At 32.1% G+C, this 17,535-nt stretch overlaps 2 protein-coding genes across 2 annotated transcripts; both read right to left on the bottom strand.

The window, feature by feature from the left end:
* Positions 1 to 851: 851 nt before the first annotated feature.
* LOC132726158 (fucolectin-6-like) lies at positions 852 to 6,018 on the bottom strand. Its single transcript, XM_060711426.1, has 4 exons — positions 5,543 to 6,018; positions 4,779 to 4,988; positions 2,845 to 3,057; positions 852 to 1,756 (listed from the first exon to the last, which is right to left on the bottom strand). The coding sequence occupies exons 1-4, from the start codon at positions 5,613 to 5,615 to the stop codon at positions 1,608 to 1,610; spliced, it is 645 nt and encodes a 214-aa protein (XP_060567409.1). The 5' UTR covers positions 5,616 to 6,018; the 3' UTR covers positions 852 to 1,607.
* Positions 6,019 to 11,642: 5,624 nt separating this feature from the next.
* On the bottom strand, positions 11,643 to 16,770 carry LOC132726159 (fucolectin-like). Its single transcript, XM_060711427.1, has 4 exons — positions 16,613 to 16,770; positions 15,839 to 16,048; positions 14,607 to 14,819; positions 11,643 to 14,189 (listed from the first exon to the last, which is right to left on the bottom strand). The coding sequence occupies exons 1-4, from the start codon at positions 16,683 to 16,685 to the stop codon at positions 14,041 to 14,043; spliced, it is 645 nt and encodes a 214-aa protein (XP_060567410.1). The 5' UTR covers positions 16,686 to 16,770; the 3' UTR covers positions 11,643 to 14,040.
* Positions 16,771 to 17,535: the final 765 nt, after the last annotated feature.

Below are 17,535 nucleotides of genomic sequence, written 5' to 3' on the forward strand. Positions count from 1 at the left end.
CAATAATTGAAAAGACGTTATCATATGATTTTAATGATCTATACTATCTCGTTGGTCTCTCACTTGTGAATTCAAATACAACTTTGATCGCATGTTCATACGAGCGTAAACTCTCTTTCAAATGTTTCAATATCACAAAAGTCATACGTAATGTTTCACGAGTGATTTTTTTCTCATTTTTTTAAGGTTTTATATTATGATAATACAATTATGAAGAGAGATCTTACAGATTTGAATAATGAAATCTGTTAAAGCCGGTGTTCGGGGCCTTAGGACATCATGGACATCTTAAAAGTTTAAATATCTTGAAAAATCATACCTTATTTAACCGCGTTTTCAATATTTTTACATAACCCTGCCGGACAACATTAGTCTATTCTTCTATCGAATAGTAGCAATCAATAAAAAATTATTGTGTTTTCCTCAAGTCTCCAGAGAATCTATTTGTAAAAAAACAATTATATACGGTACATAAGCAGAAAACATAAAGTAGTCATAAAAAATAATAAGTGTCCTGTCACGCATTAAGGATGGTTTAAATTATGGAGGTATCTGAACGTGTGCAGTTTTAATACTAAATTTACTGAGTTCGCTGAATTATAATTATTTTATTCATCGTGTCCAAAATATTAGTAATGACCTACCACGAATGGCATTTGATATTTTTTTATTACATACGCAAACTAAGGACTGTTTTAAGAGATTTGGCGCCAAGGTCAATGATGTTAATTATTGATTTCTTTGTGATCGCGACGAATCGCAACACTGGATAAACAAAAGCCTTTGCCGAAAGGGAGCAACGCTCGACTTATTTTACTTTTTCTAAAAGAAAACAAATAAAAGGTTTAAACAAATCTTAAACTAGAAAATTTAATGAAAGAAACAAATATAGTTTTTCCTTGTTTTTTAATTGTCAATAGGTGGGTCTAGTCAAACTTGTTGCTTTTTTCCAAGTATGAATCATTACCATAATGTTCTAAATTTATCAATCTAAAACTTTTACATGGTCTAAGTTCCATAATTGTACATCAAAGGATAAGTAAGTAGGTCACATCTTCATCTTATCTTGGTTAGCTGATATCAAAGTTCATTTTAGCATTTAAAATTAATTAATTTGTGCATATGGTTCAAATTTCATATTTTTACATTAAATGACACAAAAGTAGGTCAATTCACCAAAATCTAGGTCAGCTGATATCAAATATCATTTTTACAACCAAAACTGTGCATATGGTCCTAATGTCATAGCTTTTGGGAAAACAAGATAGTTTTATTAATTTGACCTTGATTGTTAATGTCAATTAATTTCAATGTTACATCTAAATTATAAAATATGTTTGTTTTGCCCATGTGTAAATCAAATATGTACATAAATTACAAAATTAAGACAATTTTACCAAAATTCAATAATTTGACATCGACGGTCAATATCACTAAAGAAATTTTTTCTCTCGTTGTTAGAATGATATAATTGAATGTTTGGTTTCTTTAGTGAATCAGAGAAACGTTTAAATAAAAAAAAATATGCTTTTGTTCTAGATGCTCACTAAGTAAATGTATGTATGAACATCGACCCACTTCAAATATCAGGATTAGATGTCACATGTTTACATGTCGCACAAATGTTTATAGTTGTCGAAATTTGCTTCCTCGCATTCTTTTGTTTTATAACAAATATAAGCACACTGAATGGCTGTGGAAGTCTGTACTGTTGTTTTGTTTCCATTACCCGACCAGTTCGACTTGATGTCAAAATCTGATAAATAGAAGATATTGTTTGATATATAGTCAAGCTTTTATTCAGTTTTTGTGTTTTCATTATTGATACATCATCACCATTATATAATTAGATGCCACGAAAACACAATAGTATCATGTTAAATAATTATACATATATATATGAAATTTGCAATAACACACAACAAAAGCGTAGAAACGCAAACCAAATGCCTAATAACGCAAAACAAAATGCATAGTATCGCGAATAAAGGCTAGGAAACGCGCTAAGAGCATAATGACGCAAAACAATTGGCGTAATAACGGATTAAACGTTAAGCGAAGAAAGGCGTAATAATGCAATACTAATGGCCATTAAAAGGCAAAACGAAAGGCAAAGTAACGTAAAAATAATTACATATTAATACTTATATCAAATGGCCTGCAAACGCAAAAAAGAAGAACAATAAACGATATTACGATAATTATTTTCGTCATCATGTAATCATTACCTTTCCTTTTGAATTTTGGAATCAATGATCCCCCGAAGGAAGTAGAAGCTTAATTAGACTTTCTACAACCATATACGAGTTCAAAAACCTTCAGCTATTTTATCTGATTTTTTCGTAATGTTCTATCAAATATGGTAAACAAGATCAACACGGAAAGGTGGCGTTCAATAAACGCAAGTTACTTTGATACTATCTTTAAAGATATTTAACAAAGATAAGTATGCGCATGCTGATACGGATGATATATGGTTTCCAGCAGGTTGCCTCGATACCGACAAACAGTAAAGCCGTAAGCATGTGAAAATATGGCTACAGTGGTCTAGCGTTAAATAGCCAGCCTAAATTCGAAATTTAAGCATCACACGTAATCAAATTATTCGCCCGTTCATTGTTTAAGGTCAGTGTTATCGAGTCTCGACTGCCTGATAACTGAAGCTCAATATCTCTAGCTCACGTAAGGACGACTTGATAAAAACTAAAGCTTTTGACTGTAACAAAATCCGTTATATCACCGTACGTAGTTCAAATATGAAAGAGTTATCATATTAAGAAAAACTTTATCAGATTCTGTTTGTTTTTTTCTATAATTGAAGTAAGATTGTTGTTTGTTCCTTACATTGAAAATTGACATATCCAAAGACCTGAACCTCGCATAACGTCAAATAGTCTATAACAGATGGAATTGTAGTTATGCGGACCCAGCGTCCAAGCGCTACATTTTCTAGTTGAAAAGTATACGTGGGTCCAACTACTCCCTCATGAAAGCCATATTGTTTGTATGTCTCTGTCTTCAAGCCGATATATAACTCGACCTCTCTTAACCGGTTACCTGTAATAAAAAAGATATTCCAATTTGTGTCGTCGCTGTCTTTTCTTCAGCAGCACTATCATAGTTACTGTCAATCTTACAGTCCTTTCATAAAGGAATGACTATTACACAAGTCAACCAAATAAACAGGAATGTCGACAGTTTTTTTTTATTTTTTTTTATTTTTTTTTATATATATTTTTGAATCCCCCCCCCACACACAAAAAAGGAGGAAAACACTAGGACATCAAGAACCGGTTGAACCGGTTGATGCTCCCCGAGAATATTTTGGACACAGGAAAGTATAAAAAAATAACCAAGGGCAAAAACTCCAAAATTAGGCAAGGCAGAGAGTTTTTTTTTGTTTTTTTTTGCACTGCACTTCTATTCAATGAGATCTATCTATAAAGTTTAGTAATGATATATCTTATAGTTTCAGAGTTATGTCCCGGGTAAAATTCAAAGTGTAAAAATGAACAAAGGGCAATAACTCCAAAATTAGACAAGGCTGTGTATTGTTCTTTAAAATTGCAGTTCTATCCAATTAGATTTGTCTACCTACAAAGTTTCATGTTGTTATCTCTAATATTCTTAGAGTTATGTCCCGGACAAAAGTCAAAAAGTAAAAAATAAACAAAGGGCAATAACTTCAAAATAAGGCACTGCACTTCTACCCAGTGGGACTTACCTACCTACAATGTTTCATGTTGATATCCCTTATAATTTTAGAGTAATGTCCCGGACAAAGTTCAAAGTGTCAAAATGAACAAAGGGCAATAACTCCAAAATTAGGCAAGCAAAGTTACGATTCTTAAACACTGCAAACCTTCGCAATGAGATCTATCTATCTGCAAAGTTTCATGTTGATAACTCTCATAGTTCCAGGGTTATGTCCCAGACAAAGTTCAAAGTGTACAAAAAACAAAGGGCAATAGTTCAAGTATTGGGCAGGCAAGGTTACGGTTCTTGTGCACCGCACACCAACTCAATGAGATCTTTCTACCTACAATGTTTCATGTTGATATCTTTTATAGTTTTAGAGTTATGTCTCAGCCAAAGTTCAAAGTGTACAAATAAACAAAGGACAATAATTTAAAATTAGGAAAGGCAGAGTTACGGTTCTTGTGCACTGCACACCTACTCAATGAGATCTATCTACCTACAATGTTTCATGTTTATACAAAGTTATGTCCCAGACAAGAATAGCGGACGGACGGACAGACGGACGAACAAGGCGGCGACTATATGCTCCCCCGAAATTTTTCGGGGAGCATAAAAAACCAAACAAATAACGCACCCTCCAAAAAAAAAGTCGAAAAAAAACTATTTTGTCTCAAATTATTTAGATCATATAACCCTATGATAGATTGACATATAGAATATCATAGGATAGTACATCACGCCAAAATTGAGCAGCATTTTTATAGTATTTATTCACAGAAAACAAACAAAACTCCTTCATGTCTTCACGTTTTTTATCAAATGAAAATAATACAGTAATAGTTTTTTCACAGTAATCTCACAGAATGAATCATTGTAAAGTATACAGACGATTCCATTTATGTAAGTATGGTGTCAGTATGGTGTGTTTATATGTGTATATATGAGACCGTACACTGGACATAACCCTGAACTGTACGTATTGGTGTAAACGCATAGTAACTTTGGAAATCAAACAACAACTGATAAGATTATTACTAAAAGGAAAAATATAGATAAGAACAAAATAAATCAATTCTTACTGCAACAGTCCGCTCGATTATATATAATCACGTGGTCAATGAAATACGCTCTGCCTAAATCCACCTCCCAGAATGCATCAGCACGAGCTGTTGTATGTGTACAAGAGTTGTCCCCCATGTGTTGAGATAAACCACCATCGACAGCTAAAGCAGCATAGCGGCCACCCTGTACATCACTCTGACGAGCATTCTTGTTAAGTGCGAGATTAACTAAATTGAAATTATAATATAATTTTATAGCAAAACATAAATACGACAGCAAATTTTACATTATATTAATCCAGTATATCAAATCACGGTCGTTATAGCTATTTGTTGTGTAGATAACAATGTAGAAGGATACGACCTGATAGACAAAAAATATAGTGCAACATTTTTACTTTATTGAAGTGAAGCCAACCAACATTTAAAATGTATGGCATCACAAATTTTTTAAATATTGTTATAGACAGGTACCGAATAATAAGCAATAGAAAGGAGGTTTTATCTTTGATTATAAATGTGCGTGACGTGATTATTTATTAATATCAAAGGTCTGGGCTGGCTTTCAAGCAAAATGGTTATCTTCACTTCCATACAAATTGCTAAATAACTGCAACTGTGACCAAAAATGAACGCAAAAGAAGGCTCAGATAAATGAAATTAGTAACTTTTTGAAAACCAGAAATAGAAATCTTTTAGACAGTAAGTATAATAATATGTTTGAGACTTAACGAATTGACGCGTTTTTTTATTGGTGTACTCAAATGTCTAATTACTCTTACCTAGTACATGTTGCTCTATAACTCCAAAATAACAAGATAGAATAAGAAAATTCCGCCTGCTTTGAGCAAACATGTTGTTTCATTGAAGAGCAAAATTCAGCTGAATTTAAGAATCGTTTTTGATCATTTCTGATTATTTCCAAGTCAATATTAAAATACAAAATGTACATTGAAACATGAAATACATGATAAGCAAATATAATGAAGCATGGACAATAAATCACAATGAACAAATAGTGTATCACTCCTTGCATTTACAAAAAGTAATAATATATGGTGGCTGATTTTTGCCATATGTGTTTTCGCCCCGCGACCTCGCAAAGCGAAAAGTCGAGAATTAACAAGCCGCGGAAAGAAAGCACAGTAACTAACTACCCTCAACTTGCAGAGAACAAGAAGGAAACATCAGTTTACCCTCAAATCGCTCAGAAAAAGAGGAAACATCAATTCACCATTAAATGGCTAAAAAAGAGAGTGGGAAACATCAGTTTAACCCAAAATGACACAAAGATAGAGGGAAACATCAGTTTAACCCAAAATGACACAAAGATAGAGGGAAACATCAGTTTAACCCAAAATGACACAAAGATAGAGGGAAACATCAGTTTAACCCAAAATGACACAAAGATAGAGGGAAACATCAGTTTAACCCAAAATGACACAAAGATAGAGGGAAACATCAGTTTAACCCAAAATGACACAAAGATAGAGGGAAACATCAGTTTACCCTCAAATGACACAAAGATAGAGGGAAACATCAGTTTACCCAAAATGACACAAAGATAGAGGGAAACATCAGTTTAACCCAAAATGACACAAAGATAGAGGGAAACATCAGTTTAACCCAAAATGACACAAAGATAGAGGGAAACATCAGTTTAACCCAAATGACACAAAGATAGAGGGAAACATCAGTTTAAACCCAAAATGACACAAAGATAGAGGGAAACATCAGTTTAACCCAAAATGACACAAAGATAGAGGGAAACATCAGTTTAACCCAAAATGACACAAAGATAGAGGGAAACATCAGTTTACCTCAAATGACACAAAGATAGAGGGAAACATCAGTTTAACCCAAAATGACACAAAGATAGAGGGAAACATCAGTTTAACCCAAAATGACACAAAGATAGAGGGAAACATCAGTTTAACCCAAAATGACACAAAGATAGAGGGAAACATCAGTTTAACCCAAAATGACACAAAGATAGAGGGAAACATCAGTTTAACCCAAAATGACACAAAGATAGAGGGAAACATCAGTTTAACCCAAAATGACACAAAGATAGAGGGAAACATCAGTTTACCCTCAAATGACACAAAGATAGAGGGAAACATCAGTTTAACCCAAAATGACACAAAGATAGAGGGAAACATCAGTTTAACCCAAAATGACACAAAGATAGAGGGAAACATCAGTTTAACCCAAAATGACACAAAGATAGAGGGAAACATCAGTTTAACCTCAAAATGAAAAAGATAGAGGGAAACATCAGTTTAACCCAAAATGACACAAAGATAGAGGGAAACATCAATTTACCCTCAAATGACTCAGAAAAAAGAGGAAAACATCGATTTACCCTCAAATGACTCAGAAAAATAGGAAATCATCAGTTTACCCTCAAATGACACAGAGGGAAACATCAATTTACCATCAAGTGACTCTGATAAAGACGGAAACATCAAGTAACCCTACGAAGAAGTAACATCAATATACACTCAAATGACTCAGAAAAAGAGGAAAACAACAGTTTTTATTTTTCTTTGCACTAATGTTTTAATAATAATATACTTATACAGACATATCTGAATGTTAGCAAAAGTTTAGTCTAACAATGTAACGTTCCAGGACTTTGACAATGATGACTGAAATAGTGTAATTAACAATTTCAAGGAAAACCCCTGATGTTTAATGATAGCAATTCTACTACATATTGAAATAATAGCATACATGAATATTCTTGTCGATATCTTTTCACTATTGTCGTTTAGTGTCATAATATGTACTTTCTTTTATGATTTGATACTGATTTTCGAAGGGGAATTAAAACGTAATGTACAATGTACTTTTAATCATGTGTGCTGTATAGTGGAGAATTTTATTAGATTTCATATCTTTCGATCTAATCCATTTCAACACTGTATATATTGTATGCATATATGTTATGTATATTGATGAACATAATATGTTTTAACTAAGTAGGAAGACAGCTGCCGTGAGGACAACCTATCTCCTCGCGTCATCTCTGAATGTCTTAAAGCCACAATGCATTTTGGAATATTGAAAACAACTGTGCTTTTGGTCATACTTAATTTGATATACAATATATAACACATTGTTCAGTCATGCGCGATTCATTAACCTGTGTAAGTTTCAGTATCGATGAACGGTGTAATATGATGTCTGATTTCTGTCATATCTTTACTTCGTTCTTTCGCGGTTGAAGGGACGACAACACAAAAGAACGAAATAGCGACAAAAATATACATTCTTGTGTTGTCACAATGTTTTTAGCGGTACTTCGTGTCGGCGCCCTTAAACACGACACCACAACAAAACGAAACTATAAAAGCGCTGTTTCTAGATTTTAATGCGACAACACGAAGATAAAACATATCATATTGTCGCCCCTATATTCGGCGTGTTGGCGTCCTATATTTGTCGTTATATCGTTTTGCCACCTGTGCGTGCAACAGGTGCGACAACACGAAAGAATGAAGAAATGTTAAATTTCGGCGCGTTGCGAGAATACCAATTAATTAGTACTTTGTAATAGACAAAAACATTTAAAATGATATAATCCCGATGTAAGTCACCATGATTGTAATGATATCCAAGTATTACTTGGCTCCATTGTAGTAAAATGGGCATATGTGTATTTTACGTCTGCGCATGCTTAGCGGAAGGGGAAAAGACGTCGAAACGAAATTTACATTGACATGTTGTTATTTCGTTTTTTTCGTGTCGTCGCCCCTTCAACTGCGACAAGACGAAGTATCGACATGGCACATTTTAGCCACCATAGTGTAAAACGTAACGTATTGCAATTTTGCAATTCTTTAAACCATAGCTGGGTGAGCTTATCCATAATTAATGTTTTATTAATCAATATTTGTTTATAATCAAGCAAACAAAAGCTAGAAATTTATTAACTTTTACTAATTCCTTTTTGTCTAAAGTTATGAAGAGGCGTAAACATTTACTTCTGGTTATAAATCTAATATTGTTTAGAATTCTGTTCTCTCGGGGTTTTTATCCTGTCACGGTTATACTTAAAACAAGTGAACTTAAATAAATGTGCTTTATTTGAAATATCGCAGTTTTGTCAAAAGAGATGTGCATCATCTGAGATATCGAACTGTGTGTTATTACCATAAAAAAACGTTAAAGACAGTTCGCCGCATCATGCAATAATGTTCAACTATAATAATCTTATTAATTATGAAGGAATAATGTCAGTCTTTCAAAATTTCAAACTGATAAGCCTATACCCACGATTCATTTCGATTTATATGTTTTAAATTTTGGTTGAGAAATACATGCGCATTTAATAGTATGTTTTACTTGCGTCAATTTTAAATAACGAAATCAATAGACCAATAAGAATTAAAAAAAATCTTTCTTTTTTTCAAAAAGCTCTTTATTTTTAAATTGTTACAGTAGTATTCCACAGTAAAATTGTGTTAAATGAAAACACGCGCATTCTATCTTAATTTAATTGGAGGAAAAAAGCCACGTCAGAAAAAAAAACTGTTTTGTGTTCCCCCATTTGTATTACCTAATTAGGTAATCGCGGGTTAAGAATAAATTGTCAAAACATCAGACGACAGGAACACGTGCAGTTTTCTGAGGTAATAAGATGCCAAGATAATACCGGTATTTCAATCAAAAGATTGTACACTCAAGCGTATATGAACTGTAAAACCAGGTACAACAATATTTGTTTTTAATGTGTTATTTATATATTTTATAAAATGCCCATGGCTTTGTTATAAAATATTTACAAGAACAGCGTTGAGCACAGCATCAAAGGGCGTCCAACTTGGCAAGAAATGCAGCAAATGAAGATGAACTAGTAGATTTCGATGACCAGATATTCTTATGAACTTTTCATTTACCAGAATTGTATAATATTTATGAATGGCCGGACGAAAGACAATGTTCATCATGAACTACTAAAGGCATGCTAGAGATTAGAATATTAAATGGTTTTTTTTTTCACAGAATTTTAAAATTCTATCAATATTAACGATATTATCCAAAATATACAGGTCTATAATATCAAAATTATACCCCCGGACATAAGGTTTAAGTTTGTTTATACTATATAGGGGTATTTTTGGATAATATCATTAATATTGGTTATTTGATAGAATTTCAAGTTCATGTGATATTTTCTTTGGAACATACAAAGTAGTAGTAAAAACGAAAAAACGTCTGATAATTAAATTAATGGGGGGTCAATCTACTATTTCAATGAATCAATTCAAAAACTCGTCTGACTCACCAGTGTGTTTACACTGCCATCAATAAACCCATAACAACCCATGTGAAAATTGCAGACGTTAAATGTCAAAATATTCGGCAAATCAACATTCCACTCCAACTACCATAAAATCGATTGCCTTCAAACAAACTTCAGAGGGAAATCAGGGTCGATTTATTCAAAGAGACTTGAGTAGCGAATAAGGGTTATAGTATACTACTGCTAGACTTGTTAACTATCGCACAGCGTCAAAATTAAAGCGACATTTAATGTTATGAACTAGGTCTATTTAAATATTCACGGTAACAATGTCATAAGTGCAACCAGGGCCGTAAAAGAAAATCGGAAAGAACCTACGGAAAAGACAAATTTCCAAATGATAATATTATAATATAACAATTCGTAAAAATGGCTTACTTAATTTTTTTTCTATAGATTTATAAAGAGTGCAATTATTTATTGTTTAAATTTGTTTGCATTTCATTTCCTGCAAAATGCTCCAGTTCGTTATTTATTACCATAGCGCGACACGAAACGTTCGAGATGAACGTTTCGTTAAACAAAAACTACTTCTACAAATAGATTTTCGGACTTTCACAATGTTAAAGTCATCATTTTATTTATAGGTACAGCAATACCTAATAACCCACTGTGTACTAATAAAATTCCCGAAGAGCGTGATTAATTGACGGATAAGATAATTTCATTTGAATATGGTTGCAATGCGAAATTCTCCAGTTCGCTTTTCATTGTACATATCGCGATATTCCATTTTTGATAATCAAACACTCTCATACCAATCGTAATGATCGGCTATTATGACCGAAGAAAAGCTCAAGAAGTTGCAATTGTCCTTTCACAAAATCTGATGTCATACATAAGAGGCGAAGACTGTAGTTGACAGTTGTACATAGGTTTTGAACATGTCTGCACCAATTTAATTGTTAAATAAAAATAAGAATGGTAATGATTTATACATTACAAAATGAGTTGTCCAGATGTGTAATATTTAAATGAAATATCTCTGTATTTTTTCTATTCTAACAACAACAAAATATACAACAAAAAAAACACAACAACAAACCCCATCAACAACAATTCGTTGTTATCATAAACAACCAGGGAAAGCAATCAAGACATATAAAAATGTATCAACAAGCTGGCATCAATTTAATTGACTCATTGTTCTACTTCATTCTCCTCTATAAATCAAGTGTCTACGTAATTATATTGACCCGTAATATTATTGATACGTAATTATGTATCAAAATGTATGATGCTTGATTGTCCGGTTTAAAATGATAAATAGCATACGAAAGTACCTAATTTGTTGGAATGACGTATACTTTTTCGAAATCAGCGGATTACGCATGCGCGACATTATAGCGAAACCCAGATACACCCCATTTTTCAGTTTTCATATATGACTCTTATATTTTAAGTAACAGTGCGTTTTGTTAAAACTGTCTGTCCAAGAGTATGGTTATATGTAAACGCTCTAAAGTACAAGGGGAGTAAATTTTATGGTTTTCTTCACTACATGTTTATTGTTAATTTGAAAAAGAAAAACATTGCGATTTGCTTCCGAAAGTCTAAAGTAAATTGAAGAAAAGCTTTTATAAAATAATATAGATAATTACATATAAAGTTTATATTAACTAAACATGTATGAAAAAATACCCTTAAACAACATTATTGAAACATACGTGTTTTGTTTTAAAAAAAACGTTCATTATGTCTTTTTTATTGCACTCAATGTTACAACCCAAGTTGATTTAATTATTTGAGATATGTTCGTCTAGCAAAAAAATTATTTTAGGGTTGAACATACTTGATAGGGGTCTTATTTAATATAGATTATTCAGTTAAGATATACTATGCTTAATTTTTATATAAGAATATATTGAAAATTGCTACACAGTCTCTTTGAAAATATGAAATAAACATGTTTTGACTTCACACAAAGTAGTTAAAAACTCTACACGCTATATGTGGTCGCAATATGAATATATAAAGTTATTAAAAAAAACTGTTGTTTTTTAAGAAAGGACCATCTTTACTTAACCTGTAACAGGGAACGCAGCTTCCCATTCATAATTTATTCATTCTTTTATTCAAATAAGACATATTCAGTAAGAATTTTATAGATTTCACATAACTACGATTAAAATATTTTACTCAAGGATGAGCATATTATATCTTAATTTTTCAACGAATGCATAATAAGAGAGTTCTGGAAGAAAGTTGCTGTTTCGAACCCGAGAGGCCATTATGCATCTCAAATCTGTCTTTTACAAGAAGATAACACAACATGTTTTTGTAATAACTATTTTATTTCTTGTGGCGAATATTTCCATCATGACTGGGTAAAGAATAATTTTAGAACTACACATCATAATTGCCCCGACAACGGTCGTAAATATAAAAAAAAACGTTATGTTAAATTTCAGCTGAGAGGAGTAGTCAAATACGAAATATTGCAAACTAACACAATAAATATGCACCGACATCGGTAACACGTGTAATGTACGTTAGATATTTCACACAAACATTGTTTGATGTCCTTTGGATCATAACAAAGTGTTGCAAGAGCACCGACAACGGTTGCAAGGAATTATCAAGGAATTGACTAATGTGTATTCTGTAATTTAAGTACTCCGTCGCCCAGCATATATCATTTGTCCCAGTCATGACGAAGTGCAGGGTGATTGATGACTACTGAAATTTATAACAAAGCGCATCAGAAAAACGGGTTGTTGTGAGTGGGAAATTAAAACCCTAATTTGAGATTTTTACAAATATAAATAAAATGTGATCAGCAGCTATCTTTCCTCAGCAGCAGGCTCACGCAGCTCCTTATATAGCGTTCTAGACTGAGCATGCGTATTGATACGCAGTTCTTATGATCAATAAATTAGAAAAAAAATATGTCATTTATGTAAAATACGGTAAAAGAGTTAATTTCTTAAATGATTAAACTTTGATTATTAAATAGGAATTAAGAAGGAATTCCATAAAGTAGCATCAAGCGCACTTACACGGAACTTGGTTATTTTAAATCATGTGATACATATCTGTGTATGTTTCATTAAGCTTTAAGAAAAGAGTAATCATTCACACTTTCATGATTGTCAAAGAAAAGAGGTGAATATATAATTATAGACATTTAAATAGGATATATTGTGTCACAGGAAACTAACACGAGTCATGGTAGATCGTACTGTGGTGAGTTTACGTGATTGAAAAGTATTCGAGAAAGTGATACCAAAATACATTACTTGTACTACAGACATACACAAAGCTATTATCTGGCTACACGTACGTGAATTTATTACTAGAGACGAACAGTTTATTATCATTATGTCAATAGCAAGAAGGCAAATGCTTTTAAAATGTTTTTTTTAATTCATTCTTTCTTTTTGTTTTGATATCAACGTCTGTCTTCTCGTTGTTAAAAATATTTCATGATATTCTGGTAGAATGTTTCGCTTCTTAAATGTTTATGTTTACGAAAAACACCTTGAATTGGCCTGGAATCGAATGATATTAATTTGCCGGGTATCTAATTATTGTGAACGATGAAATGTTTTTAAAATATAAACTACTACTGTACGTATATTTTAGAATCGCGCACACAATATTTGATAACGTGTTTCACACGTGTCAATTATTGTTTTCTCAATCTTTCAATGCAGATCAAACATTTTATTATGAGGTAAAGTACCATTTAAACCAAACGTTAAGCTTTTGTTGTAGATGCTGACTACGTAAATATCAACATCGACCAATTTCCAATATCTGGATTTGATGTTAGATGGTTACATAGTTGTTCGAATATACATTTGTTTCTCATTGTTTGAATGATATAATAATTGAATGTTTGGTTTCTTAAGTGAAGCAGAGAAAAATTTAAATTAAAAAAAAAACGGTTTTGTTCCAGATGCTCACTAAGTAAATGTATGTATGAACATCGACCCACTTCCAATATCAGAATTTGATGTTATATGTTTACATGACGCACAAATGTTTATCGTTTTCGAAATTAGCTGTCTCGCATTCTTTTGTTTTATAACAAATATAACCACACTGTATCGCTGTCGAAGTCTGTACTGTTGTTTTGTTTTCAATACTCAACCAGTTCGACTTGATGTCAAAATCTAATAAAGGAAAAATATTGTTTGATATACAAGCTGCCGTTTTCATTATTGATACATTGTACATCATTAACATTAAACAATTAGATGTCACGAAAACCTAAAAGTATCAAGTTAAATAAATATTTATTTATGAAATGCGTAATAACGCGCAACAAAAGCTTAGAAACGCAAACCAAATGGGTGATTACGCGAAACAAAATGCATAGTAACATTACGCGCAAAAAAGCGTAGTTACGCGAAACAATTGATGTAATAACGCAAAAAGCGTTGTTACGCGAAGCAAAGTGAGTATTAATGGAAAACTAAAGGCCAGAATCGAAAGAGTTATCATATTTCAAATATAAAAGAGTTATCATATTTAAGAAAACTTTATCTGTTTTTTCTATAATTGAAGTAAGATTTTTAATTTTTCCTTACATTGAAAATTGTCATATCCAAAGACCTGAACTTCGCATAACGACAAATAGTCTATTACAGATGGAATTCTAGTTATGCGGACCCAGCGTCCAAGCACTGTATTTTCTAGTTGAAAAGTATACGTGGGTCCAACTACTCCCTCATGGAAACCATAAATCTTGTACGTCTCTGTCTTCAAACCGATATATAACTCCACCTCTCTTAACCGGTTGCCTGTAATAAAACAACAGACAAACCAATTTGTGCCATCACTATTTTTTTCAATCAGCACCATCATAGTTACTGTCAACAATCTTGCAGTCCCTTCATAAAAGAAAGACTATTACACACGTAAACCCAATGAACGGAAATGTTTTTTAGTTTTTTTAGTGTTTTTTAAGTATTTTTTATATATATTTTTGAACATCCCCTCTCCCAAAAAAAAACAACAACAACAAACAAACAAATAACACACCCTCCAAAAAAAAATGAAAACAATCTATTTTGTCTCAAATTATTTAGATCATATAACTTTATGATAGATAGGATATCATAGGATAGTATATCACGCTAAAATTGAGCGATCTTACGTTTTCTGGTGCGTGATGTAAACATGTTTCATTTTTAAAGTATTTATTTATGGAAATCAAACAAAAGTCAATTATGCCTTCAAGTTTTATATCTAATGAAAATAAAACAGTGATATTTTTACACATAAATTCCACAGCCACAGCATTAATCATTTAAAAGTATACGGACGATTCCATTTATGTAAGGGATCAGTATGGTGTGTTTATATGTGAATAAATGAGACCGTACACTTGACATAACCGTGAGCTGCATATATTAATATAAACGCTTAGTAATTTGGGAAATCAAACAACAACTGATAAGATTATCACTAACAGGAAAAGAATAGATAAGAACAAATTAATTATTAAGTATTTATTCACCGAAACAAAACAAAAGTACTTCATGTCTTCGCATATTATATCAAATGAAAATAATACAGTGATATTTTTTACACATAAATTCCACAACATCATTGAAAAGTATACGGACAATTCCATTAATATTAGTTAGGTGTAAGTATGTTGTCAGTATGGTGTGTATATATTGGACCGTACACTGGACATAACCCTGAGCTGCAAGTATTGGAATAAACTCATAGTAACTTAGGAAATCAAACAACAACTGATAAGTTTATTACTAAGTGGCAAAAATATAGATAAAAGAAAAGAATAAACTCTTACTGCAACAGTCTCCCCGATTATATATAATCACGTGGTTGATAAAATACGCTTTGCCTAAATCCACTTCCCAGAATGCATCAGCACGAGCTGATGTATGTGTACAAGAGCCGGCCATCATGTGTTGGGATAAGCCACCATCGACAGCTAAAGCAGCAAAGCGGCCACCCTGTACATCGCTCTGACGAGCAGTCTTGTTAAGTGCGAGATTAACTAAATTGAAATTATTAATACAATTTATAACAAAACATAAATACGACAACAAATGTAACATTATATAAACCCATCATATCAACCACGGTCCTTCTAGCTTTTTGTTGTTAAGATAATTATTGAGAAAGATATGAACAGACAGACTGGCATATCATTTTTAAAAAATCGGACAACATTTCTATTTTTATACAAGTTCAGCCAAAACTTTATATATGAATAAATAAATTTGATTATAGACATGATTCCAAATAATTTGCAAGAGAAGGTAGGTATATATCTTTTATAATAAATGAACAAGACGTGTTTTTTTATTGCTAACAGGGGTCTTGGCTGGCATATAAGCAAAATGGTATCTTCCCTTCCATACAAAATAATTTATCATTGTATCTGGACTTATTGCAATAAATAACACAAAACTGCAAATCATGGATTAGATTCATGACCAATTAGTAACGTTGTGAGAACCAAAAATAAAATTATTTTAGAAACTAAATATAATGGTATGTTTGAGACTTAATGAATGTTTTTTTTTTCTATTGTACCAAAATTATTGATATCTCTTACCTAGTACATGCTGCTCAATAACTCCAAAATAACAAGAAAGAATAACAAAGTTCCATCTGCTTTGGGCAAACATATTGTTTCATTAAAGATCAAAATACTGCTCAATTTAAGAATACTTCTGATTCTGATCGTATTTCTGATTGGTGTCCAAGTCAATATCACAATGTTTTGAAACATAAATAAATCATGAAGCATGTACAATAAAAAAACATTTAAAACTAAAAGTTTCCCTTTTCTTGTATTTACATAAGTTCATTAATATAAATAAGATAATTAGAAGTAGCGCAGATATAGGAAAACCTAGGTTGTAGTGGTGTAAGTGCAGGGATGTTGACGTAATCAATTTGTGCATTGCGTCGTGTGTATTGCATCAGCCGTGTATAATTACTCCCTAAAGCAAAGAACGCGCGAAAGTAGATCCTTATCACACACGATTAATTAGTGTCATGTATGAATAATATTCATATTAAGAAAATGTGTATTGGTCATAGAAAAAAATGCATATCAGTGTCAATAAATCGGAAAAGAGTTTAGTTTAATTTTTTACATTTTTTACGAAGAATTGTAAGTAATCTGGTAGGCAAATCTTTTACTGGCAATACTTATAAAAGATACGGGGTGATTTTATCGATTTCATTTAAATCAAGGGCGCAAATGACTGACTGAAATGAATACTGTAGATTACGAATGTGTGGTACAAATGGGTTTTTTTGATAATTAAATTGAAAAACAATGGGAATTTTTACGAGGAAAAACGCTGATCTATCATTGTAAAATGAATATTGTAGGCAGTATTTCACTAGAATTTAATGAAAGACACTGTGCGATTTTATCATTGACAATTTCTTTTTAAAAGGCACATTATGCCTCAGATATCCATATCAAATTTTATTAAACTCATTAGAAATGTGAAACATACGTTT

Source organism: Ruditapes philippinarum, unplaced genomic scaffold (genome assembly GCF_026571515.1).
Source record: "Ruditapes philippinarum isolate M1 unplaced genomic scaffold, ASM2657151v2 ctg2116_1_1_1_1, whole genome shotgun sequence".
Lineage (NCBI taxonomy): Eukaryota > Metazoa > Mollusca > Bivalvia > Venerida > Veneridae > Ruditapes > Ruditapes philippinarum.